At 42.9% G+C, this 26,411-nt stretch overlaps 2 protein-coding genes across 4 annotated transcripts in view; both read right to left on the reverse strand.

Annotated features, from left to right (window-relative positions):
- SEC14L5 (SEC14 like lipid binding 5) overlaps window positions 1-13,152 on the reverse strand; it is a 40,206-nt gene extending 27,054 nt beyond the window's left edge. Inside the window, exons 1-3 of one of the 2 annotated variants that reach the window (XM_082199089.1) lie at window positions 12,959-13,152; window positions 3,125-3,259; window positions 2,043-2,118 (exon numbers count right to left, since the gene is read on the reverse strand). In XM_082199089.1, coding sequence (XP_082055215.1) covers window positions 2,043-2,105 — 63 coding nt within the window. In that variant the 5' untranslated portion in view covers window positions 2,106-2,118; window positions 3,125-3,259; window positions 12,959-13,152. The remainder of the gene's footprint in view (window positions 1-2,042; window positions 2,119-3,124; window positions 3,260-12,958) is intronic. The other variant, XM_082199090.1, reaches the window with a different exon arrangement.
- Window positions 13,153-17,963: 4,811 nt separating this feature from the next.
- LOC309518710 (syntaxin-binding protein 4-like) overlaps window positions 17,964-26,411 on the reverse strand; it is a 60,607-nt gene continuing 52,159 nt past the window's right edge. For both annotated transcript variants that reach the window (XM_082199087.1, XM_082199088.1), the window contains exons 17-22: window positions 25,524-25,712; window positions 25,127-25,243; window positions 24,597-24,646; window positions 24,014-24,153; window positions 21,371-21,428; window positions 17,964-18,081 (exon numbers count right to left, since the gene is read on the reverse strand). In XM_082199087.1, coding sequence (XP_082055213.1) covers window positions 17,973-18,081; window positions 21,371-21,428; window positions 24,014-24,153; window positions 24,597-24,646; window positions 25,127-25,243; window positions 25,524-25,712 — 663 coding nt within the window. In that variant the 3' untranslated portion in view covers window positions 17,964-17,972. The remainder of the gene's footprint in view (window positions 18,082-21,370; window positions 21,429-24,013; window positions 24,154-24,596; window positions 24,647-25,126; window positions 25,244-25,523; window positions 25,713-26,411) is intronic.

A 26,411-nucleotide genomic window follows, 5' to 3' on the forward strand; every position in this document is an offset into this window, starting at 1 on the left:
TAGAAAATAGTTCATATGCTTGCCTGCCTCGCTCTCTCTCTGAACTGAAACTTGCAGAGAACTTTAAATGGACTAATTCTGTAGACAAAAGTACTAAATGCCCAAAGCCATTAGCCATAACTCACAAGGGATACAGGAACATATGTCTCTTCCCCCTGGTGCGAGTCAAATAGATCTGGTAAAGATAGATGACGTTAGCAGAATAGACTTAGCCACAGTTGTTAAGACTCTCCTTCCAACTTTGTTTTTCAACAAGATCTGAAGCAAGATGCACAATACACTGGGATTTTCAAAAAGCAAATATTTAGAGAGGCCAGGGATGCCAGACCTGAGTGCAAATGAAGTGGGGAGAGGAACTGCTAAGTTTCCTGAAGTCACTTGGTTATTTTAATTAAAAAATGAGAGCTGCTCTCAGAGGCATTCAAAATCGCCACCAACATTGGCACAGTGTATTTCTACACCAGATACGGAGGAGGCAGCAAGATCTTAAAGGTCACAGATTTCAAAGGACCCCTAAATAAGGCAAAAGGTGGAAGCCAATTTGTACCATAAAGACATAAGAAGAGTCCTGTTGAATCAGAAAAACATCCTTCTAGTCCAGCATTCTGTTCTCACAGTAGCCAAGAAGATGGCTATAGACAGCTCACAAGAAGGATATGACAGCAATAGCACTTTCCTATTTGTAATCTCCTGCAACTGGTATCCAGAGATGTATTGTCTCTAACAGGGGAGGTAGAATACAGCCCTCATGATTGATAATGATATATAGCGACATGAATCTGTCTAATCCCCTTTTAAATCTGTTAGTTGGGGGCCTCACTACATCGTGTCAGAACAAATTTAATTGTTTAACAAGGCACTGTATGGAAAAGTACTTTATTTTATAGTTCTTGTAAATTCCAAAATTCAGTTTCATTGACTAACCCTGGGTTCTAGTATTATGAAGAAAAAACTTACCTCTATCCATATTCTCCACATCATATATAATGTTATACACTTATGTTCCTTCCCAGCCCTTATTCACCTTTTTTAAAAAAAACCTAAGACTTGTAACCTGTAACTATTGCTCATTTGGGAGTTGCTCCAGCCTCTTCATCATTTTGGTTGCTCTTTTTACACTTTTACCAGCTCTACAATATCTTTTGAGGGGCAGCAACCAGAACTGTGAACTGTATTCCAAGGGCAATTGCACCATAAATAATAAAATATTTCCAGCCCCTTTCCTAATGGCCCCTAAAATGTGATGTGCCTTTTGCACAGCTACCACACACTGGATTAACATTTTCATCAAACTATTCACCATTATCCAATAATTATTTCCTGCTCAGTCATCATCAGTTCACACCCCATTTCATGTAAATGTGAAGTTACAATTTTTTCCCCAATGTACATCATTTTACACCTTGCACTGAACCACATTTGCCATTTTACTACCCATTCACCTAGTTTGGAGAGATCATTTCGGAGCTCCTAGCAATCCCTTTTTTGTTTTTACACTGTAACTTTTACCACAAGTTTACAGCATTAGTAAACTTGACTACCTCACTGCTCACTCCTAACTCCAAATTATTAATGAAAACGTTAAAAAGAAGTGGCCCCAATACAAATCCTTGAGAGAACCACTTCTTACCTATATTCATAGTGAGAACATTCCATTTATTCCTACTCTCTGCTTCCTGTTCTCTAACCAGTTACTAATCCATAACAGTACCTGCCTTTTAATCTTATGACTGCTAAACTTGCCAAATCTAATTTTTTACATTCCTTTCTGATAATTACTACAAATAAATTCAGCACTGGATGACAAAGAAGTTAGAAATATTTTTTGTGAAGTTGTGAAATTATGGTACCTTATGACAAGATACCCAATTACAGATTGATCCTACAGAAAATTTAACCAAAAGAACAGATATAACCTTTCATATGCTGCAAATCAACACATCCTAACTCTGAATACCACACAAATCAGAGGCTTCTGAATATTTTTTTGAGCCTCTAAAGCTATGAAAGACACCAGAGAAGTAATGAGAAATACCACTTACCGCCATGACCAGCTCAAATGGGTATTTGTAGACCCTAACAGGAGACTGATATTTTTGCACCATTTTTACTTCACACCTGTAATGAAAGATAACAGAAACCTGTTTTAAAAAAGAAATCTACTCTGAACATCACACAGCAAGCCTAAACATACGCACTTTAGACTCTGCAGTAGAACTGCTATTTGTCCCTTGGTGATCAAAGCCAGGAGACAGAACAGAAGCAGAGGTTCAACTAAGATGGGCCAGATTTCGAATATGGGTACCCAAGAAAAAGAAGCCGTTTGTATGTGAGTCCCCAAATATTATAACCCTTTCCTTTTATCTTATGTTTGATGTCATCATATCACCACCCTGAGACTAATGCTTTTGATTTTAAAGGCTGTTTAAACCAACCACATTCAATTTTGTGCCCAGCTGTGCTAAAGTCATTTGATTTTTAATAGAAAGGGGGGGGGGAGAAAATCCAGATGCAAGCTAGCATACTTTTACAAAATGTTCCATACACAGTTGGGGAAAGTACACCATTCTGACAAGTGACTCAAAACCAGCTGGTTACCTTGAAATGAACAAAAAAGCCCTGTGGGATTGACAATACCCATCTCTGCAGTTCAGTTACCCAAACCACTGGAATTCCTCCATCTGCCCCCATCAACAGCTTTTAGCCCGCACACGCATGCCAGTTACAAGAACCCTGAGAAATAATGAATGCACTCTAACAAAAAGCTTATTGAGTTCCATTCTGCAAACACTGTAGGATATGCTGCCTCCACTATTAATACTAAATGCCCAGGAATGCTAGAAGTCCAGAAGGCCTCTAGGTTTAACTTTTCTCACAAATATTCCAGGACTGAAAAGGCAAGCCACCATACAAGCAGTGAAATCAACACTGGGAACAAAGAGCTAATCAAAGAGAGCTTGAGTCAACTGTGGGAAATGAAAGAGTTAAAAACACATAGGTTCTCTACCTTCAGGAAGCTCTCCATCTAAAAGCCATTTAATGTTCTTAAGAACTACTTGTACAATTAAGTTCTCTGATAAAGGAGAGAAAAAGAGAACATGGCCATTCATGGCCTTAACGATACCTGGAGTTTGCAAATTGCTTTAATCAGTCCATTAATTTTCAGAAGGTCTCAACACTTCAAGTCCACTAAGCAACCATCTGCGAATTGTGAAGTCCTGGATAAGAGTTATCACTGGTACTACACCGATTGGAATATCTAAAAGACAGAGCACATAAAGCCAGTGTTGGTGAGCGCTAACAGGACAGTCAAGCTGCAGAAAGCTTTGCTGATATCATATAACAGACACCCAAGCTACAAAAAGTGCAGGGTACCTCCCTCACCGCTCCATGTGCGTCCCTCCCGAAGCTGCACGCTCGGTGGAAGAGGACGACCATCCCAGATAGAAGGAGTGTACCGTTCTTCGGTCAAGGGTAAGGATGTAAGTCCAGTACTTGGAGTGTACAGGGGACATATGAGTAGGTGCTAACAAAGTGAAGGAATATTATCTGCAAAATAAATTTAACTGTAGTCTGCCTTGCACTTGCTAACCTACCATCTAAGAAATTCATGTTACATTCTGCAGGAGGTTCAGCATTCTAAGGAAGCCTTGACCTGCCCTGGGCTATCAAGCAGTAAAATGATGGGAAAGTATAGGCATAAGCCAGCATTTGCACTTTACTGCACTTTGGGATAATGCAACAAGTAAATTCATACAAGTGTATTTCATAAGATAACTACTCTAATCTTTTAATATTTTGCTTGCATTATACCATGCAGATTATCACAGATTCCTTGCTTTCCTTTCTCTCTCTCTCTCTCTCTCTCTCTCTCTCTCTCATACACACATACAGTACCTACCAATGGAGGCAAGCTTGCTGAGTAAATTATCCCCTTGTTTTTGTTCACAACAGCATGATCATATTTCCCTTCAGTTTTCTAGGGACAAAACCCCCAATTTACCATCTGCCCAGGTAAGAAGAGGTTCCTGCCTTCATTGGATAAGAATGAAATGTATTACTCAGGCCTTGTGCTTGGTAACACTGTTCTAGGGAAGGGGATCCTATTTCCCTGTGGCAACTGCAGACCTGGTCAGGCAACAACAAGAACAAAAGAGATGGCTTTTTATGTTATTGTTCCCCCAGCACCCCTAACTACCTCTGTAACAAAGAGCTTCAAAAGCCAGGAACTACTGATGCCATCTGCTAATGAGGACTACAAGATTCAAGGCACATGAATTTTTTTAGAATTAAAATCTGCTATATATTTTGGAACATCATTTGGCTGTTTACATGTCCATTTGTTTGCTCTCTATACATCTGGACGCTTCTTAAGATACCATTCCCAAACTCAGCCTAAGAATTTCCAAAGGGGGGTAGGTGTTCATCACTGTCTTGATGATTGTCACCTTTTTGAATCAATATAGTGAACTGAAGCATGACTTCGGCATGACCTATTTTTTGGCATATGTTTGGCCACCTCTCAAGATACCATTACCAAACTCAGCATGAGAGGTTCCAAAGAGGGGCAGAAAACATCATTGCTGTTTGGACACTGGGCACCAAATGTCAGTTTGACAATACATTGCCTGTTTTTTTGACATAGGCTCAGTCACACCTTGAGATATCATTGCCAAACTTGGCATGAGGGATCCACAGGTGGGGGTCTATGTTGATGTTTGGATGTCATTTTCAATCAAGCTGGTGGACCAAAAGGTGACTTTGGCATGGCTTTGCCCATGGTTTGAAAAAAAATTGGCCACCTCATGAAATATTGTTGCCCAACTTAGTACAAGGGTTCACAAGCTGGGGGCAGCAGTCTTCATCAAGGTTTGGATGCTGGGCATCATTTTGGGCATCAATATGGTAGACCGAAACATGACTGAAATTACCGTACTTTGCCCATTTTTTTGGCTTAGGTTCAGCTGTCGCTCAAGATATTGTTGCCAAATGCAGCATGAAGTCTCCAGAGCTGATGGTGAAACTCTTCATCATGGTTTGAATGCATGGTGCCATTTTGAATCACCTGATTTTTGGTGTTAGTGGTTCAAAGTCTCAAACTACACTATCCATTTAAATATCACATTTTTTTCTGGTTTCTACAAAATATGGGCAGCACCGGGCACTCACTTACAATGCAAAATGCAAAATGCAAAAATTGCTACTAAATAATCTGTAAAATGGCTATCCAACCTCTGTTTCCAATGACATTATCTGCACAGCCAGTTGTTTACTTCTAGTATCTTCTTCTTTTCCTGGACCATGACTTTCAATAGGAAGGAGTGATAAAATGACCACCTGTGCTCCAGGTTCTTTCAGTTTCCTACCCAGAATCTCACAGTCCCTTGCAATATGTTGCAAGAAGTTTTACAATGGTTTGGTTCAAATCACAACAGAAGAAGAGAACCCCTTCATATAAATGGCTTAACCACAGATGGTGATTAGGCCTCAAACTGATTTCTGTGGAATAGCCTTCCAAAGGCAAGAACCTTTCATAGACAAAAGCATATTTCATGTGTCCAAACCCCTAAAAGTTTAAGTACCCATCCAAAAATCCAGAGACTCTGCATCACCATCTGTGTCTTGTGTCTCTAATGTGCTTCTTAAAACAGCAAATTGAGTTTGCAGCCCTTAGCTAACAGGGCTGTATTGGAAAAGCAATTCCTTGAACAACTGTATGTGTGGAAGTCTGTGTGAGAAGATATTTTTATTAATTTAATGAAAAACTAATAATACAATAATAAGGAACAAAAATGCCCATCCTTCTTAAGTTTAACTTTACAGCTATGTCATCATCTTTTCCTTAAGTAGACATGGAACTACTGGCCTGCCATCTTCTCAGTCAGTTGCATCAGACTTTAAATTGACCATTTTCCAATTATGGGGTTCCCCGTAAGCTGAGGAGGGGCTTGTCACTGAGAAGCACTTCCCTGCTTACTGCCAATCTTCCCATGCAATGTGCAGGTAGATTCTAGGGCCTAGGCCATGCTATGAAAACTACAGTTCACAGAAACTGCAGATAAGAAAGTATAGCTGCAGCTGTGATATATATTCCACACTGCAGATTGAAGGCTCACCATTACAGAGTACTCCTACTCATAAAAATGCCTGCACACTAAAGCTAGGTGGTAGGGACTGGGAGAAGGGTTCTAACCAAGCATTCTCCCTAAGATGCTAGCTTCCTATATGCAGAGAATGGGGTGTTGTTGTTTTTTTTGCCTGAAGAAGCATTCAATCTTATGAGCCCCCACTTGATTCTGAAGTGACATAATTCACATGGCTTGACAGCAAACTCCCAGAATCCTCTGTATTCCCTCAAAGTATTCCCTCAAAGTAGAATGTATGTAACTCCCTATTGGAGCCTTGTTCAAAAGAGACTGTGCTTACCAATTATGTCTGAATACACAAGAGGCATTATGTTACCCTGTGATTTTGAGTCTACAAGGCAGAAACATTAAAGATTGCTTTTAAAAATACCTAGAGATTGGTTGGTGACCTAAGGACACTAAAAAGGAGGAACAGGTAATTGCCACATAAGCCATTTACTTTGTGACAAGAAGTCACTTAAGATTGTCAGTCACTTGTCACCATCTTTAAAGTTTTACTTCCAGTTCTGCTTCCCTAAGGCTCATGACTAAGTCTTCTCCCAACTTTACACATCTAAAAGCACAGCAATTCTTTCCCACCCACACTCTCCTTTTTTCAAGTCCTAGCCCCTATAGTTATATAAGCTTTTTATTATTATTTGAGAAGTCTTGCCTACATGGCAGCAGCAAGTGGAAATCCCACTACTGAATATACCCATTTGGCCTCACCACTGGGAGCTCACATGGAAACAAGGCCTTGGCATTTATATCAGCATGAAAGTTGTTGAGCCTACTCAACACAAATGACACTGATCCTACCCAGCAGGAGTTCTTAATCAATGCAGCCAAGACAGCAGAACTATGTATCCACTTCTGAACTAATCCAGTTGTTATGTTTGAAAAAAGTTTATGTTTTATCATCAATTTTCTCATTAATTACTGAAGTCCTATGACTAGAAAACAGCACCAGCAGAGTCATGCGTACCTTTTTCAGATGGAGGGTCGCATTCCCTCAAGGGCAGCTTTCCAGGCCACATGCCAGTGGTGGGCAGGACCAGAAGCAAAAGTGGGCAGAGCAATGGATGGGACTCTAACCTTGTACAAAAGGGTATATTTCAACCACCACAAACTCTGGGTTTTCTATGCACACTCCAACACACATATATATTTTTGTTCCCCATCCAAGCAAGCAAAATACATAATTACAGTTTCAGAACACTTTAGAGCCAGGGAAACACAGTCAGAGGACATTGAGCAGGGTCAGTGGGAGCTGTGTCCTGGGCAGAAGGGGTGTGGCCTAGAATGGGGGCTTGGTCTAGGCAAAGTTCCAAGGGCCAGGCAGGGAGGCACCCAGGTCCCAGGTTCCTCAGACATCCCTTAAAGGCTAGATGAAATAAAATCAAATGTATGATATGAAGAAATAGGTCAACTAATCTGGAGTACCAGCTGTGCTGCCTGAAGCAAACATATATTACATCCAGAATACCAACCAGAGCCCCACTTCCAAAATGACACAGAAATATGCTTCATCTCCTTTCTACCCCTCTCCCAGATAGCAAAGACAGAGCACACCCAGGCTAGGGGTGATCCAGCCTATCACAGCTCCTTTTGGCAAGCCAAGACAACAGGCAGGAACCCACAAGAATAGCTAACTTATTGCTTCACTGCACTCCCATAGTGCAATGCTATAGCAACTACCTCTCTTCTCAGGCCAGTAAGCAGACTCTCTCTCTACCTACTGACCTGAGGAGACAAGCCTGGAAACCTAAAGACAGAAAGTGAGTTGCAACAGCAGCAAGCGGAGATAGATAGTCATAAGGCAAATGCAGTAGGGGTCTCCCTAAATTAATGTATTACTGTTGTTATCACCACCACCACCAGCAGCAGCAGCAGCAGCAAAGCTATTCTAAATTATCTCTCTGTATGCTGCATAATGTAGGGGTGGAAACCCTACAACCCAGTTGCTTAATTTCATCTAGCTCACTGGATACCCAGGTCACACTGTTGTCAGCCAGCCCAATCCACTTTCAAAGCTCTACTAAGGCAGGAGGCTGTCCAATACTGGGCAGCCTCCTGCCCAAGGAGGAATGCCTTTGAAAACATGGATGGACAGCCAATAGCTGACAATAGGGCCCCCAGTTGACATCATTCTGTGGAGCAATATTCCCCCAATAGAAAAATGGTTTTCTACTCCAGTATAAAGGTTTGTCTTCCTTGAAAGAGAAGAGTTAATGTTCTCGATGGGAAGACTGCTTCAGTGTGTATGTTTACTCTGTAGCAGCAGCAGCAGCTATTTAAAGCAAGCAAGTTTGAGAGCTGAATCCTTAACCTGGATTAGCTGTATCTTTAACCTGATATGCCAGACCCATCATTTAACTGCACAGTAATTTTTCCCTTGGTACGTAGCAATAATGTCAAAAACAAACTCAATGTACTTTCCAGGTTTAACTTATCCTGTAAAATATCCTACTGATTCAGGAAGAAGAAGTAAATTACACAACTGGCTATGACTGTATGGCAGCTTCTGTAGTCTCAGCAGTACATGGTGGGGGCAAACCTCTGTTGGATACTCTAGAAAGCTGTTGGCAGACACTGAATGCAATATAAAGCTAGATGGACCAATGGAGTGACTTGGTATAAAGCAGCTTCATATGTTGATTTAGGCCATGGGTAGGCCCAGGGACCAGATCCAGCCCAATCGTCTTCTCAATTCGGCATGAGGACGGTCCTGGAATCAGCGTGTTTTTACATGAGTAGAATGTGTCATTTTATTTAAAATGCATCTCTGGGTTATTTGTGGGGCCTGCCTGGTGTTTTTACATGAGAAGAATATGTGCTTTTATTTAAAATGCAACTCTGGGTTATTTGTGGGGTATAGGAATTCGTTCATTTTTTATTTAAAAAAATATAGTCCGGTCCCCCACAAGGTCTGAGGGACAGTGGACCGGCCCTCTGCTGAAAAAGTCTGCTGACCCCTGATTTAGGCTGTACTTGAGGAGCAGTGTTTGAACAAGGCACAGATTTTAAGAAATTACTGTCACTACAACACATACAACAATGGAAGAGGTACATGTGAATGAGAGTGTTGAGTCTGCTTTTCAGTTAGGCATCAGCAGCCTACCGCAGAGAGATAACAATTCTGATTAAATAAGCACAGTCAACAGTGATGTGGTACATAAAAGAATCCATCATATGTATATGCACATTTATAATTCAAAGAACTATTTTTTGGAGCTTTCTGTGTTACACAGAAAAATATATATGATCTGGAAGAAATGAAAATGGATGTATATACGTATGTAATACTTGCTCATTAAGCTTAAACTTTATTTGCTAACTCAAATACATAGCAAGGCTTACATATATTTTTAGTATTCAAAATAGTGCCTTTCATATTGTTTTTATTCAAACAGTTATTATAAGTATACCTAAGATTAGAGGTGGAGCTGCAAGCTGCTGCACCTTAAAAAATGTTATGCCAGTTAACAGGAAAAAGCTGTTAAAGCAAACTATCATACAAACAAAAGGTTGCACTACTTTGGCTTAAGTACCTGTAAATTCAACAGCATTGTGTATAAAATGATGAATCTCTTCTGTATCTAGTAAAATGCTCATTAATGTATGTCCCTATTATATTGTTGGCGTCTGTCTCGAGAGACAATAGAGTGCACCTCCAGGTGGTGGTAGGAGTCAAATCGCTGTGTTAGCAGCATTGAAATGACCTCCCTGGAGTGCAAGCTTGGGCAGTGTGTATGGAGGTCTTGAGCTGCCCAAACAATAGGACCCCACACTCAGCCTTGATGATGTGGTCAAAATGTAAATAGAGCAGCACATTTGGCACCAGCTTGGCTGCAGGAGTTGCCAGAAGGAGATGTACAAGGTATCACCCAACCACCCTAGGGACTCAACCCCAGATTTGTGTATGGTTTACCCCTTTGCCTTTTCTTGTCCCAAATATATCCCACAAGGCAGTGCAGGTTCTCCTAGATGGGCTAACCAGGTTGACAAGCCCCATCTGCTCCTCATTTCCCTCTACAGCATGTGCAGAAACTGTCTTCTTGATTGTTGGACCCACAATTAGCCTCATCCGCTCAATCTGCCAGAGCCAGTTTTCGCATGCAGAACTCCCTAACTCACCAAGGGGTTGAGACCCATCAGCTACCCTCACCTGGTATAGATGGTCAGTTGAAGCTATTCCCAAGATATGGCTGCTGTTGCAGGGTAGGGCTCAAAGGTGGACAAACTACTCCAGTAGGAGCACAACTTGTGCCCCACCAGAGGTGCTGCCCCTTCCCAACATCCCATACATGCCCTCATTATGTAATAAACAGATAGCATAAGGACTAAGTGTGCATTTGACTATTGAGCAAAACTTCATAACCATACTAGACTCTTAGACATGCTTCATGAAACAGTTGTGCATGCTCCCAACAGTGTAGATTTTTGCCACCGCCATTGTGCTCTGAAAGCTTTCTAGAACTTTCCAAGTGATCACTGTTGGAAACAGAATGGAGGACAAGATGGACCTTTGATCAAATCCAGAAAGCTTCACTATCAACAAAACTAACTGTCCTGAACCAGTATACTATATATACTAGAAAGAACAAGAATGTTTTAAGTTTCTTTCTAATCAACAACTTCCAATTTTATACCTGAATCTTGGGATATGTTTATTTATTAGAATAGTTTTACTCTGCATCGCTAAGAGACAACCAGTTTAAGAATTAGGGGGACTGAGAAGGGAACCTAGGGATTCAAAGTGTGTTTATTAAATGTTCAGTTCATCTTTCTAGCAACCCTGTGAAGTTAGGTTGCTTGGGAAGACCATGTATTAAGAGGAAGAAGGGCTAAGTGCTTAATTTCTATAAAAAGAGATGCAAGAGTTCAAACTTGACAGTATCAAGTCTGGAAGCTCTTTCCAACTCCATTTGGTGTTCCTAAAGTTCAAGGAACTCAGTAGTTACCAAGCAGAAAATAATATACACTGCATACCTCCCCCCCCCCCCCGAGAAAGAACTGAGATTGAACAGAAATTGCCTATATAACATATATTTAGTGCGTACTGCAAGGAGCAGCATCAAGGATGAGGCTTGATTATTTGCTATTGTTAGGGGCACCAAGCTATTGACAAGTATTTTTAGCCCTGAGAAGAGCCTGTGTGTGTGTGAGAGAGAGACACAAACACACCATTCTAAACCGGCCACCTGTCAAATTCTTTTAACTATTAATAATATTAATAACATTACCACAAAACTGCCACTGAACAATTTAACTGGAGCTGCTGGGGATTCAACCTGGAACCTTCTACAGGCAAAGCAGGCGCGCTACCACTGAGACCCATCGCATAGGATAAGTAGAAAGAGAAGAGTGACGGTTTGTGGGTGGGTGAGAGCACATGTATTTGTGCAAGAGGCATCATTCAAAGCCAGCCAACTGTCAAATTCCTTGTTCCACTAAGAATCTGACAGGTGGCCAGCTTTGAATGGTGCTTCAAAACACACACAAAACCTCTTTTCATAGGGAGATGGGGAAGGGCTTATTGCAGCTGAGTAGCAGAACACCTTCTTTGCATGCAGAAGATCCTGGGGTTCAATCCCCAACATCTCCAGGAATGGCTGGAAGAAAGCCCTGCCTGAAACCTTGGGGAGCTGCTGCCAGTCCATGTAGACAATATAGAGCTAGATGGACCAATGAGTCTGAGTCAATATCAGGTGGATTCCTGTGTTCATCAGGGGCACCCATAGCTGAGTGGCAAAGCAATTGCTTTGCATGCAGAAAGCCCCTGGTTCAACAGCTAGTATCTGTAGGTAGAGCTAGGAATGTCCCCTGCCTGAAATCCCCAGAGAACTGCTGCCAGTCACTGTAGATAGTACTTGAGCTACTTGGCCCAATGGTCTAACAGAGTATAAGGCACCTTCCCAGTGCTTTTTTCTGGGAGTACGCAGGGGTACACATACCTCTAAACATTTTGTGAACCTTTGTCCATTTGTCCATTTACTGTATTTATTTTTCCCAATTTGAACTATAAAATGGTGATTTTCTTGGGTCAAAATGAGAGTACCCCTAAACATTTTTTTTTAGAAAAAAAGCACTGCACTTTCCTATGTTTCTGTGATGGGGAAAGGGAGGAGATTATTTATTGCATTTATTAGTAGCCTCATAGAAGATTTGCTACAGGGGCAACCTGCAGTTTTACAACCTAGAAACTGCTAAGGTGGAGTGAAGCTCCCAATGGTTCTTCCTTCTGAAGCCTTCTGAGGTTGCATACACACACCCCTGCTTCTAAGGAATCCGGGGGGGGGGTTTACCCCATTACAGAGCTACAATTCCCAGCAAACTATAGCTCTTGTCACTGTGTGTGTGTGTGTGTGTGTGTGTGTGTAAAAACGGCCTTTAAAAGTGCTCTCATTGTATGCAGACAAAATGTATTGAGCCCCATTGGTGGCTGGGGTGAAGGGATAATGGGGGGTGAGTTGAGATAAGAGAAAATGCCCATCTTCTGTAGTTGGAATTGTATTTCTATTCGGGATTATTTCTTGCATATTTCGACTATTTAAACCCTCCTCTTCCGCCCTAAAAGCGAGGGGGAAGAAGGTGTCGCTAAGGGGGGGGGGAGAGGTGGCCAAGTCAAAATGGGGGGGGCAGCGCCCTCAGCTTGTCAAGGTGGTGGTGGGGAGCATCCTAGGCCTGTCAAAATGGGAGGGGTCGGCAGCACACAAGGCTTGGTTGTTTTTTAAAAAAGGGGGGTAGCAGCACCCTCAACCAGAGCCATGGGAGGAAAAGGAAAGATATCCGGCCTCCCGGTTCCCACCCCCCTCTCAGAGGATACTCACCATCATTCACACCAAGGAGAAGCCGAAAGAAAAGCCCGCAAGCAGACCCAGACCCAGCGCTTCTGCCGGCGCCGCCGCCATCCTCCTGGTCCTGACCAGAAGGGTGGGAAGGTGCAGTTTACCTCAGCGCGACGGTTCCCCTCAAATGAAGGAAAAGCGGGGAGAGGATCGGGGGGGGAGGGGGTAAGGCGGCGAAAAGGCCGGCCGGCGCGCCTCAGCCAATCAAGAGCCCGCCAAGCTCGCACGCGCTGCGGGCTCCCGCGCCCCTGCGATTTCTTGAACAACTGACTCCCCTTCGCCGCCGCGGCTAAGCGCCACGCCCACTGCGCGCGGCCGGGCCACGCCCACCTACGAGAGGAGAAGAACAAGCAGCGAAGGCGGCTTGGCGGACTCCGCCCACCGGCTGCCAATCTTCCGAGAAAGCACGCCCCTTCTCTGTCCAGGGGAAGGTGGTAGGTTAGAATTAGATCGAGCAGCCGTAGCGCTGCGTGTGATAAGGAATGAATATAACGATCGGAAGGTTCGCAATCCAGAGCGAGCTTGCTTGGGAAGGGGCACAGCTCAGTAGTAGGATGTACTTATTTATTTTATTGCGTTTGTGACCCAGATTTTTCTCCCAAGAACCTCAACGTGGGCATACATGGCTCATATGCCAACTTGAATAAAATATAAAAGGAGGTGGGGGCGGGGAGGCAGGTGAGTCATGCCCCACACAATCGATTACACGAAACGGCACACGCACAACATTTGAATGGCAGTGTCTATGAACTTGGGGGGGGGGTAACCCCCTCAAATATTTTATTGTGGGTCCAAAGGCTTCTATGCACATTTAATCCCCATACCAATACTGTGTGGTAGGTGAGGCTGAAAGGGTGCGATCGGCTCAACATCACCCAGTGAGGTTCATGGCCAAGTGGGGATTTGAACCCAGGTCTGTCAGGTCCTCCTCCGACACCCAAACCACCACACCCAGCTGGCTATCTAGTAAAGCAACTCCTTTTTTCAGGCTGAAGACCCTGGGTTCAGTTCTACACATCTACAGTAAGGGTTAAGAGAGACTTCCTGTCTGAAATCCTAGAGCTGGTGTTTAAACGTCTTTGCTGAATTATGAAAAAGCTATCAGTTGCTGTGGGATGGTGGTTTTCTGGACAATCATCTGCATTCCTGCTTCTCGGAAGATGTCCTTTCTGAAAATGTGAACCATACTGTTTAGGAATTTCCAGAGGGGTAGCCATGTAAAGCTTTGTTGCAACAAAGACAACTCCTTAAGAACAGCATATCTTGTGGCACATTAAAAATAAGTATATTATGACATAGGTTTTCATGGGCTACAGTCCATTTCCACCAAAGCTTATGCTGTAATAAATGTGTCAGTCTTTGGCCTGGTTCATCCGCAACACTAACCTCAAGTGGACCCACAGACAAACTATGGCTTTTCTTCTACTTTCAAGCAGTTCTTAACTCATGCTTTTGTAGTTGGTGAGCATCTGGGGTACGGTGGCCAAACGAACCATGGTTAGGGGATTGGGTTCACACATAATGCCAAGAAATAAATAAAAAGCTATGGTTTGTAAACCAACAGCAAACCATGATTTCAGATAGTGGTTTGTTGGCTATAAACAAAACACAATTCCCCTGTGGGGTAAGGTTTGGATGATGAAACAAATGATGGTGGCTTTCAAAAACAAAGACGAAATAACTCACCTGCAGTTTAATAAACCATGGTTTGGCATTGTGTGTGAACCAGGCCATTCATGTGCCACAATACTTGTTTTTATGTACTGGGAAGGAAGTTCAATTGAATGCACGGCTTCTCATTGTATACAACTGTATTTCTTTTGTCTCATTATTGTTTGTCTGCAAATAAATGTTGCAGGTTTTTGAAACCCCGGTTAAAAACAGACAAACCCTGCAGAACTTCTTCTGCAAGGGGCAACAATGGAACAAATGAAATGAGTGTGTACACAATGGAAAATTATGCTTCTGTCCTTCTTAAATACTGTTGACTGTCTCCAGCCTAGGAAGGAGAAGGACAAGCTGGTGTGTAAACACTACAGGTAATTGAGACTCTTTTATATATACAACCTTAATCCCAGTCTAGTTCTACCTCCACTGTGAGAGGAATCATGCCTCTGAATACCAGTCACTGGGAATCACAGGTGGGCAGATTGCCCTTGAATGTATGTCAAGCTTGCAGGCTTCCCACAGGTGTCTAGTCAGCCACTGTGATAACAGGATGCTGGACTAGATGAGTCATTGACCTGACTCAACAGGTTGGTCTTATGTTTGCAGATGTGATACGGGGGCTTAGATCAGTGAATGCTCCTCCCTCAGGAAAGAGAAAGAGCACCCAAAGGGAGGAGGATATGAAGGAGGGCTGATGGGGAGTGTGGCTCAAGAGGCTGTGTGGCCTAGGGACACATGAAACAGCATTGCACCCCCATTGATCGAGCCGAAAACTGTTGGCGTATGTTTTAGTGGCAAAGGTACACCAGAAAAGATTTGATATATTCAAATGCAGAAACCACCAGAGTTTGAAGTCTGCAAGGACCTATTGGAAAACAAAACTCCAAGGTGGCTGTCACCGATGGAAGCGAAGGCTCAGAAAAAGCTCAATATGGAGGTCAAATGGCTGAAATATTGGGAAATTTTGGAACAAGAAGGAGATAGACTGAAATTGCAGAGTTTTGAGAAATTAAAAAACAAAGTGCGAGACTGGCTTCATTATTATCAGATAATGGAGGCATACAATTTGGACAAGAAAATTGGCTTCCAGGTGGAAAAATCAAAATTAAAAACAGAACTGTTAGAACCCAAAACTAAGATTTTGTCAAAGATGTATAACTTGCTGTTGAAATGGAATACACAGGATGAAACGGTGAAATCTGCTATGATTAAATGGGCACAAGATGTTGGACATAACATAATGATGGCTGACTGGGAACAGTTATGGACCACAGGTATGAATTTTATGGCATGCGATGCCTTAAGAGAGAATATTATGAAAATGATATACAGGTGGTACATGACCCCAGTCAAGCTTGCAAAAAATTATCATTTGCCTGATAATAAATGTTGGAAATGCAAAGAAACTGAAGGTACATTCTTTCACCTTTGGTGGACGTGCCCAAGGATTAAGGCTTTCTGGGAGATGATCTATAATGAAATGAAAAAGGTATTTAAATATACCTTCCTGAAGAAACCAGAATCCTTTCTCCTGGGCATTGTCGGCCAATTGGTGCCAAAGAAGGATAGAATTTTCTTTATGTATGCCACAACAGCAGCAAGAATTCTCATTGCAAAGTATTGGAAGACACAAGATCTACCTACCCTGGAAGAATGGCAGATGAAGGTGATGGACTATATGGAACTGGCGGAAATGACTGGCAGAATCCGAGATCAGGGAGAAGAGTCAGTGGAAGAAGATCGGAAGAAATTTAAAGACTATTTACAGAAATATTGTAAAATTAATGAATGTTAGAATGATGTTAGAATGAAATTAAGTGGTTCTAGCAGCAATGTCATAAAGGTGTATGAAAAAATGGCCGGTTAATAGGTGACAATCTAAAGCTATAAAATATTAAGTTAAAGGACTAAGATAAAAACAAAGAGGGAAAGGAATTGCTGAATTAACCAACTGAACTGGAATACAAAAAAGGGAGGTGAGAGGAGGTCAGGGAAGCAAGGAAATGATATGTAAGATACGGAAGGATTAATCTGTTTTTAAGTGTTTTTTCTAACTTTTTTTCTTTATTTTGTATTTTGTATGTTTTTTTCTATATTTTCCCTTGTCTTTTTTATTTTTAACTATGTAATTTTTTGTTTCTGAAATTTTAATAAATATCATTAAAAAAAAAAGAGCTTGAAGTCTGCAATTTTGAATATTCACAACCACTTATATTTAAGAAACGGGACCCACACCTTTTGCTAAATTCATCCTATTCTGTTTCATTTTGATTTTTTCACACATTTTAAAAAAATTGCAATGAGTTTATCTGTTTCTCTAACTATATACTGTAATGTTGTAAGCTGCTCAGGGATTGTGTGGTGAAGGGTTGGGAAGGAATCTTACAAATAAGCTATTAAAATACAAATATAATATCAAGGTCTTACAAACTAGGCCATTTGAAAATCCTGCCCCAGGCTTTCTTGCATTTTTCTTGAGACTCTCAGCCAACTAACAGCACACCCATTTGCAAATTCAGCAATCTCAAAAGCTGTATCGTCATTTTATTTGCCAAAACTGTGTTCTCACATTATAGCTCTACCATATTATTTGCTAATCACATAAAAACCACTGCCTAATTTTTTATCTCTCCCCACCTCTCCCAAGCCTGCCCCTGCAATTTTTATTCTTTTTACAATGAATTGCCGTTGAGATGGGCCAGCTGGGAAGTCTTCCTCGGTCTTAATACAGTATCTGATGCTCCGTGTTGCTTTCAGTATTTTGTACATCTTCTTTCAGGGACATCTACCATACAACCATCTGGTTGTCTTCTCCTTAATCAAGGGACACCGTTCAGATACGTCTTTACAATCGACAAGAGATTCATCCAAAGACAGCTATGCAGACCTAATACAAATGACTACAACACCCTATAGCCTGAAAAATGTACTTTAGTTTTTCATAAGAAATGCAAACGGCCTCTGGGTAGCCCCTCAGCAGCAGGCTGCTGCTCTTATTGCTATAGGCTACTGGTTCTTCAGCCCTCTGCCTGGGAAATTCAGACATCCGATGGCAACACTTTCCCCCAGGTATTCTTTCTTGTTCTGAAGCTTCAAATCCAGGGGGAATAGCCTCATGTGCAACAATCCAGAGGTAGCCACCAAGAGGACTGAATTGTTACTTAAAGCCTTGGACGTTTGGGTTAGGAGAGTCGGTCGTTTTAAGAAGAGAAACATTCGTGGGGTTCTTCTCATCAGCTGCACGCTGCTCCTTTTCTGCCTCCCAAGCAGTGTCCAGGCTCAGAATATACAAAATGAGGAATAGAAGGAGCAGATCGAGGCTGGAGACTTATGCAGGCTTGTCAGAGGGACCCTTGGAGGTGCTTGGAGGCTGTGGATCGCCATTGGTGCTTTCACTCGGAGGAGGAGGAGGCCACGTTGTCTTCTGGTGGAGATGGCTGGAAAAGTAAAACAGGCGTCACTCCGGGGCAGGGTTTGGGGGCAGGAGATGGAAGTGGAAAGAACACAAGGGAAGAACAAAGGAAGTGGGAAGGGATCCTGGCTCAGCTTCTAAGATTACAGCCAGGAAGTCCTGATGTGAGAATGGGCCTCATGGGAAGAGATGTTGAGATGTTTACCCTCCGTGCATCTTTGCTGATTCTACAGATGCACTATTTGTTTCATTTATTTAGTTATGGGGACTTCACACCCCACTTTATAGTCTCAAAGGCAATGACATAATTAAAAGCACAATAATATTAATCAAGTCAATAAAAATTATTTAAAAGAATTCAAAACAGTGTAAAACAGATTGAGAACATTAGATCTTAAAGCATGCACACCAAATCATACCACAAGTGATCTAGGAACAGTTTATGTCAGCTTCACCAACTAATTAACACGGGATTTTGGGGCAGGAGGATTTCCCAATGCACTGAACCTCATGTAGGAACCCAGCAAGAAAAGGTGATCTGGGCACATCCAGTCACTCAGGGAAGAAACCAGGTAGCGAGAGGTTTTTCTCCTCTCAACCTTTGTTGGAGGAAGTTGCTTACTTGCAACTATCTATGGTGCAGCAACTCCTGCCTTGCATCCTGAAATCAGATCATACTAGGACAGGCACCTGCCAAGGCCCACAGCTTTCCAGTCCCCATCCAATGTATCAGAGCACAATTCAAAGTGTTGGCGTTGACCTTTAAAGCCCTAAATGGCCTTGGTCCTGTATACCTGAAGGAGCATATCCACCCCCATCGTTCACCCACTGAGGTCCAGCGTCGAGGGCCTTCTGGCAGTTCCCTCATTGCGAGAAGTGAGGTTACAGGGGAACCTGACAGAGGGCCTTCTCAGTAGCAGCGCCCGCCCTGTGGAACGCCCTCCCTTCAGATGTGAAGGAAATAAGCAGCTATTTTATCTTTAAGAGACATCCGAAGGCAGCCCTGTTTAGGGAAGTTTTAAATATTTAATGCTGTATTGTTTTTAACACTTGATTGGTTGCCGCCCAGAGTGGCTGGGGAAACTCAGCCAAATGGGTGGGGTATAAATAATAAATTATTATTATTATTATTATTATTATTATTATTATTATTATTATTATGGGAAAGGGCTATAGATGAGTGGTAGATCACCTGCTTTGCATACAGAAGATTCCAGGTTCAATCCCTGGCATCTCCAAGTAGAGTTTGGAGAAATCCCTGCCAGTCAGTGTAGGCAATACTGAGCTACATGGACCAATAAACATAAGAACATAAGAAGAGTCCTGCTAGATCAGGCCAGAGGCCCACCAATAATAATAATAATAATAATAATAATAATAATAATTTTTTATTTATATCCCACCCTCCCCAGTCGAAGCCGGGCTCAGAGCAGCTAACAACAGTAAAATGATACAACATTCCAAAATCATTTCATTATAAAATTAATTCAAATCAGATTAATGGCAACCATTGGGCTTTAATTTGTGGCAGCTCTTGTGGTTGAAGATATGCATTTGTGTCTGTGCAAAACACACTCAACTCGTTGAAGTCAAAGTGATTCAATAGTCCAGCATCTTGTTTACACAGTAGGAAACCTCAAGCAGGACCCAAATACAAGAGCACTCTCCTCTCCTGTGGCTTCCACCAACTGGCATTCAGAAGCATTATTGGCCCTGACCATCTGACCTAGTGTAAGGCAGCTGCCTATGTTCCTAGCCCTCCTCCTTGCTGACACTTCCTAATCTCCTCCCATCTGCAAAAGAGCAAGCAGTGGCAAGCATGAGGGAAGATGGAGCAGGGTCTTCCACTTGTCTGTCCTTCTGCGCTCTGGGCAAGTATGTCAATGGGGCCTGGGAAGAATAGGAGAGTCTGCATAGGGCATTTGGCCAAGTCCCCACTCCAAACATGGATCTGGAAGTGTGCACAGTTTTTAATAGTCTGTGACACATACCCACACATCAAATTTTTGTTCATATCAACAAACATCTCAGAGGTCCAAACTGCAAGCAGCTGATCTAAGTCTCAGGGGACAGAACAAATGACATGGGTGTGCTGTTTTAGGAAGCTGTGGGTGGTCTGGCAGATCATCCGGATATGAGAAGAAGAGGACTGTTTGATCTTTAATAAACTGGATGCATTTTCAACTACATTTTTGAAGAGCCTTTAATAATTCAGATAACTGGCAGGGGGTGCAGGATGGGGAAACAGACTTTCATCTTAGAACTAAGATTAGGGGATGGTGTTTAGCTGGGCGATAGAGCACCTGCTTTGCATGTGGAAGGTCCTGGGTTCAATTTCTGGCAGAAAGGGCTGGGACAGATTCCTATCTGAAACCCTAGAGAGCTGCTGCCAGTAAGAATAGGGGTAACTGAGATCGATGGACCAATGTTCTGTCTCAGCACAAGGCAGATTGCTATGTTGTCTCTTGGTAGCAATACTTACTTCAAAATGTGGTGAGCTGGCATTGTTGCATTTGGGAGCCTCTCTGGTCATTCTGCTGAGTGGGACCCCCATCATCTGCCTGAAATCTTGCCATGTAGCACCATTGGTTGTAGGATCATTACCTGGTGCTTTGAAATCTCAGGTTTGTTATGCCATTACCCAATCCCTGGTCTTCATTTCCAATGGCAAGAATCTAAATATATGTAACTGCATTGAGCTCACATTTACTTCATGTTACCTTTGCCTCTCTTCCCTTTCTGCCCTCTCACCATTACTTACTTACTTTATTTATTTATTTATTTATTATTTTATTTTATTTTATTTTATTTGGGCATTAGTCACTCACTACAAAGGAGCCACTAAGCCGAAGGCATAGCATAGAAACCAAAAAGAACACATTTCAATAATACAATTACAAAGACCATCAACAAATCCAGCTAAACAGCAGACCTTCAACAGCAGAAAACAGTTATAAATGAACAGCAAAATTTGTAAGTATTATGCTGTAAAATTCCATATACACAGATTGTCCAATGCAAATGGTAGTATTTCTTCTTCATTTCCATAACTAGACTATGCAAGCACAGGATTTAAAATGGGGAAGGGGGAGTAAGTTTCTAGTCCATCTGGCTTTAGAGTTCCTGGTGAAATTTCAGAAGTCAGTCCTGGCTGCTATATTTCTTTATGACACCATTCATGCAACAGATACATATGCTTTGGAGAGACAGGAGAATAAGAGAGGCAGAGACTCTGATAGGTGATTTAAAGAAGCTGCATAAACTAGAGATGGCTCACAAGCTTCCTGTTGAAGAAAAGGCACCAAGATACTCACTCTTTGTAGTCAGGGGTGCTGTCACCAGCTGTACAGTCATCCCAGTCATACAGAAAAGCTGACAACCCAAGTGAAAGAGTAAAAGTTCAGAAAGCACAGTCACATCAATATACAACAGGTCTAATGTGGTATTAAATGTTATCAGTTCTTAAATCAACAGCTGAACATCATAAATTAGGATCTAGTCAGGTGACCAGCAACATGGTGCACACATAGCCACACCCCCAAAGTTCTTCTCCTGCTCAGATTTTAATATAAGCCACAGAAGAACTCAACCCCACTCTCTTACCAACCCACTGGCCCACTCTCCCACTTGGCTCTAAGCCCATTCTCAAGCTCCACCAGGGTGTCAAAGCTGGGAATATATGTTCCACTGTACTGTTGTGTTCATGTCCATGAAGCAGGTGTGTGAGTATTGTTCTGTAACCACCTATTCTCAAACCTTAGGTAGAACTAGGGCTCAGTACCTGAGCTGACTCCTGGAATATGTGTGGCAACAAAGAATGGATGCCCCTGAGCATGTGTAGAGTACCTTTGCTGCACCACTAGCTAAAGCCATCAACACTCATACATCTGAGACGCAGGCTTCCCCTCTCTCTCTCTCTCTCTCTGTGTGTGTGTGTGTATACACATGGAGCAACGGAGCAGCTACTTTCTTATCCTGTGTCAGCTGAGTGGGAGGATTTTAACTGAAGGAAAGAACCGTGCAAACACATATTCCAGTGTGACTTCAGTGTTCATACACAAACACTCCCCCAAGTGGCATTGAACTGCATTACAGGGAAGGAACTTCCACAAAGAGGGTTCAAAGGGAGGCTGACTTTTGAGTAGGAAGCTGAATACTTTCAGAACAGCATTAAGCCCTCAAATTCATTGTCTTATCAATTAAATCTCAACTCACCCCAAATACATGAACCCCAGTGATGTAACTAAGTTTTCTAAAAGTGGACTTTTGAGTGCATTGCCTACAAATTGAGTCAATTCGTATGATTCGTCTTTTGTAGAACAGGGCATAACATGTGCTGTGAAGTTTTATACAACTTGGTTTGGTTCCTTCTTTTTCTCTAAAGCAGCTTTCAAGTCCTAGGTATGGAGAACCACTTCAAAAGACGTATGCAGCAACTGGTGAAAGGGCAGGGCTTTCAGCGGCTATGAGTATAGCTTCAGCACCTTGGACAGGGCACCCTTGATTAAAGGCTGGGAGGGATCTTCTGGTCTTAATCAGCTACAACTTAATCTTGGGATGCTTCCAGACTGTTACTAGTTTCCAGTGGGTGATTCAATCACATACTAGCAAATTCAAGTTGTGCAATTCAAATTGGTTTGGCATTCTTTTACAACAAACCCTCTTCCTTCCCTCTAAATCCCCCCCACCCCTTATTCATAAGGTATGGGAAATGCATTAGAAAAGTGTGAGAGAACAATTGGTGGAGGCAACATCATATAACCTCCCCCCAAACAATTAAGAATGAATGTTCAATAAACAGCTGATGTCATTGAAACCTCCCTCCTCAAAAAATAATTATGATGAATGGTTAATAAACAAGTTGCCTGGAAGTGATCTTGGAAAAGACCCCTGTGCAAAATTGCCTATAGAGATTTGTGTCTCATGTTTAACAGCCCCATGTCTATTACATGGGCTGCCCATGCATCAAGCATCTCAGCTGCTTCCCCTCTTGGGTTTGTATGGGCAACCTTTTTCAGTCCATGGGCCACATTCCCTTCTGGAAAAGTTTCTGGTGGGGTGACATATGCCAGTGCTGGGTGGGCCAGAGGCAAAAGTGGGTGGAGCAACAAATGTAAATTTTACCCTTTTAGAGTAGACAAGTTTCTCTGTTCTCCATCCAGAGAAGCAGGAGGCATGATCAGAGTTCAAGGAACACAGCACCAGCCACGCAAAAACATTGGGTGTAGGAAGCAGTTCTGAGGGCCATATAGAGAGGCTCAGAGAGTCATATTTGACACCCATGCCTGGGATTCCCCACCCCTGCTCTAGGGAGAGACTTCTAAATTTATACATAAATTTCTATGCCACCATATCAAAGAAATGATCTAACCAAAGCAGGGTTCATAAAATCAAAGGTTAAAAACATAAAAAGTAAAAGATTGACAGAACCAAAAACTGGGTCACATGGCAGGCTACGTTTGTGTAAATAAAATGCTTTAAGCTAGTGCCTGAACCCAAACCCAGAGGACACCTGCTTAATGTACAAAGCCACCAAATTCCACAATAACAGGGCTGCTTTCATTGCACCTGCCAAATTGATGTTATATGGGACAGTTTGCAATGCTACTCTGGAATATCTCAGAGAACAGGCAGGAACACCTTAAATTTGACCCAGTAGCCAATGGAGACTGGTCCATCAGGGCTAAGATGACACTACTCCACCAGCCTCCATTTGCCCTCAGCCAACCCTCACCTACCCCCATTCTCACTTACTACCGGTTTATAGGCTGGTGTCTTGTAGAACTCAGGACCGAGGAGGATGTGGAGCAACCTGGAGTTAGTCGGCTGCACGTGCCATTGGCTCTTAGCTTCTGCAGTACCAGTTCCAATGGGCCACCAGTGCCAGCAGCATGTTGGCAGTCAGTACCAATTCTTCGTCAATGAGATAAACCAGCTCCAAGCTGCAAGGAACTCACCTTCCTTTGTGGCATTAGATGATGAGATGGGCTCCAAGAGTTCTTTTGCCTCTGCTATCAACAAGCCTGCAAGATCTGGAGGTGGAAGAGGAGCTTCTGTTGTTCTTCCTGTTTTATCCTCATCTGCTTGACTGTCAGCTCTTACAAGAGAAAAAAAGATCTTGTTTTCCTTTTTTAAAAAAAGATGGACATGCTAAACAAGCAAGGGAAGTGCCACCACCACCCTGACCTGGTTCCACTCTCATCTGAGACACAAACTCACTAGGTTGCCTTAAGCAGGCCACCACACTAAGGGGGGTGGGAGGGCCTTTTGCAGTCCAAGGGCTGCATGCCCTTGTGGGCAACTTCATGGGGGGGCACATGTTGGTGGTGGGCAGAAGAAGCACAAAAAGTGGCCAGATCAATGAATGTGATTCTTAGCTTTGTACAGTCAGCTACATCCCAGTCACACAAAAGCCAGAGGTTTTTATGCATGCACAAACATCCCTACCCCTCCATCCAGGCAAACAGGAGGCATGCTCACAATTCAAAGACACCTGACACAAGCAACTGAGGAAGAACAATTCCCACACGCCATTCTTACCTCTTCTCCTCCGGTAATGTGCTAGATGTGCTCAGAAGCTTATGGGCATTCTGTGTGAAAATAGAAATGGAGTGGGGGGGGAATGGCTTTCAGAATTACAGGAACAAATCTCACACCAATCACGGTGCAGTTTTTTATTTATTTTGCTGAGCTCATTGTCAAGTCAGTGCCCTGACTTCTGATCCCAAGTAGTCAATCCACAGCAAAATAAACAATCTATACAAGTCAGTCAAAGCCATTTAATGTTGTCCCCATCTTCAAAAAGGGTGGGGGGAGAAGACCCAGGCAACTACTGACCAGTCAGCTTGATGTCAGTACCAGGAAAGCTCCAGCTATGAAAGCTGAGGCTGCTGAAGGGGCCAGAGACCATTTTGCGGTCAATCCTGGAAGACCTGCTTCCTGCCTTGTAGGCATTTCCCACTTGGCCTGAGAGGGCAGGGCCCTGACTGACTCCAGCTACAAAAGCCGAGGCTGCTGGGGCACTGTTTAGGGGGTGGGTTGGCCGAGAGTGGGCGGCACTGCCACATCACCTGCACAAATAAGAGCAGCTTCCTATTGTGGATCTCCAGGCGTTTCCGCGTGACCTCAGACTTTCTCAACTGCCCGTCAACCAGGGACAAGCGCCTTTTCAGCTCTAGGACATCACTCTGTTTTGGAGAGAGAAGCAGAAGAGGTTAGAAGGATTGGGACAGAAGGAGCTGTCTTGGGAAAATAGGCTTTCCCATGGGAGAAAGCATGGGAGTTGAGGCAAGGACTTCACTTGACAGCCAGCAGGATGGGCTGCCATCCCTCTCCTCATCTTTCCCAGTAAGAACGTCATGACTGCCAAGATTGTCTTGCCCCATATAGGCTCACTTGACCAACTCCATCTGCCCCCACACTCCAGAAAATTACATTTTCTATTACCTCCTCTCACTGCAGACTGACCTCTGCTTCCGAAACCTGTTTCGTCTTCTTCCCCAGCAGCTGAGTCTTCAGCTCTGTGATCTCAGCCTCCAGCAAATGGATCACTTCTTCATAATCTTGCTCCGCGCTGTGGGCTTGCCGCTGGGACACCTCTGCTACCTGCAGCTTGTTATGCAGGGTTCGGTTCTCTGAGAGGAAGCCCAGTGCCTTCTGGGAATGGGGGAACAGAAGCGGGATGTTACTCCCAAAGTGCAACAATAAGTCCCTTCCCTTTTCCTGAAACCATATCCTTTACATGTCCATCAATAAAACTCCGCATCACGAGGGCCAGATTTATACCCAAACTAAGTAAGCTACAACCTAGGACTTCTGAATAAATTTTAAGAATCCCACAAAGCCTAAATTTCAAGTTTTACAAAACTGGTATAAAAAGAGACAAGGGAAAACAGACATTGTCAATGTGGCAGAATTATTCTTTTGTCGGGTGGGGAGGGGGGCTATCAATCTGAATGATGCCCTAATTCCCTTCCAATTCTTGGGGTCCCATACCTAGCCAGAGTTTGAATCTCAAGGTAGGATTCTATTAGGAATACTAGTCAGACAAGTTTCTTTGTAAGACAATGACCTTAGCGGGCCACTTAAGTGTCCTCATCAGCATCCCAAAAAGATTAGCTAAGTTGCAAGAGCTACATCTAAGAGATTGTTCACTCCAGGCTAATGCATAGGCCTTTTCTCCACTGCACTCACCTAGCTGCTACCTAGAAGAACAATACACAGTGTGTGTGAGAGAGAGAGCTGTGCAAAAAGCAGGTTGGAAGCTGGACACAAAGATATACTTTGACTAATGGAGAAGCAAGATCTGTTCAGGTGTTAATGCTATGAGCACCCCCTCCCCCAAATCTTATGCTC

This window comes from Podarcis vaucheri (assembly GCF_965113315.1).
Source record: "Podarcis vaucheri genome assembly, chromosome: 14".
In the NCBI taxonomy this organism is placed as follows: Eukaryota; Metazoa; Chordata; class Lepidosauria; order Squamata; family Lacertidae; genus Podarcis; species Podarcis vaucheri.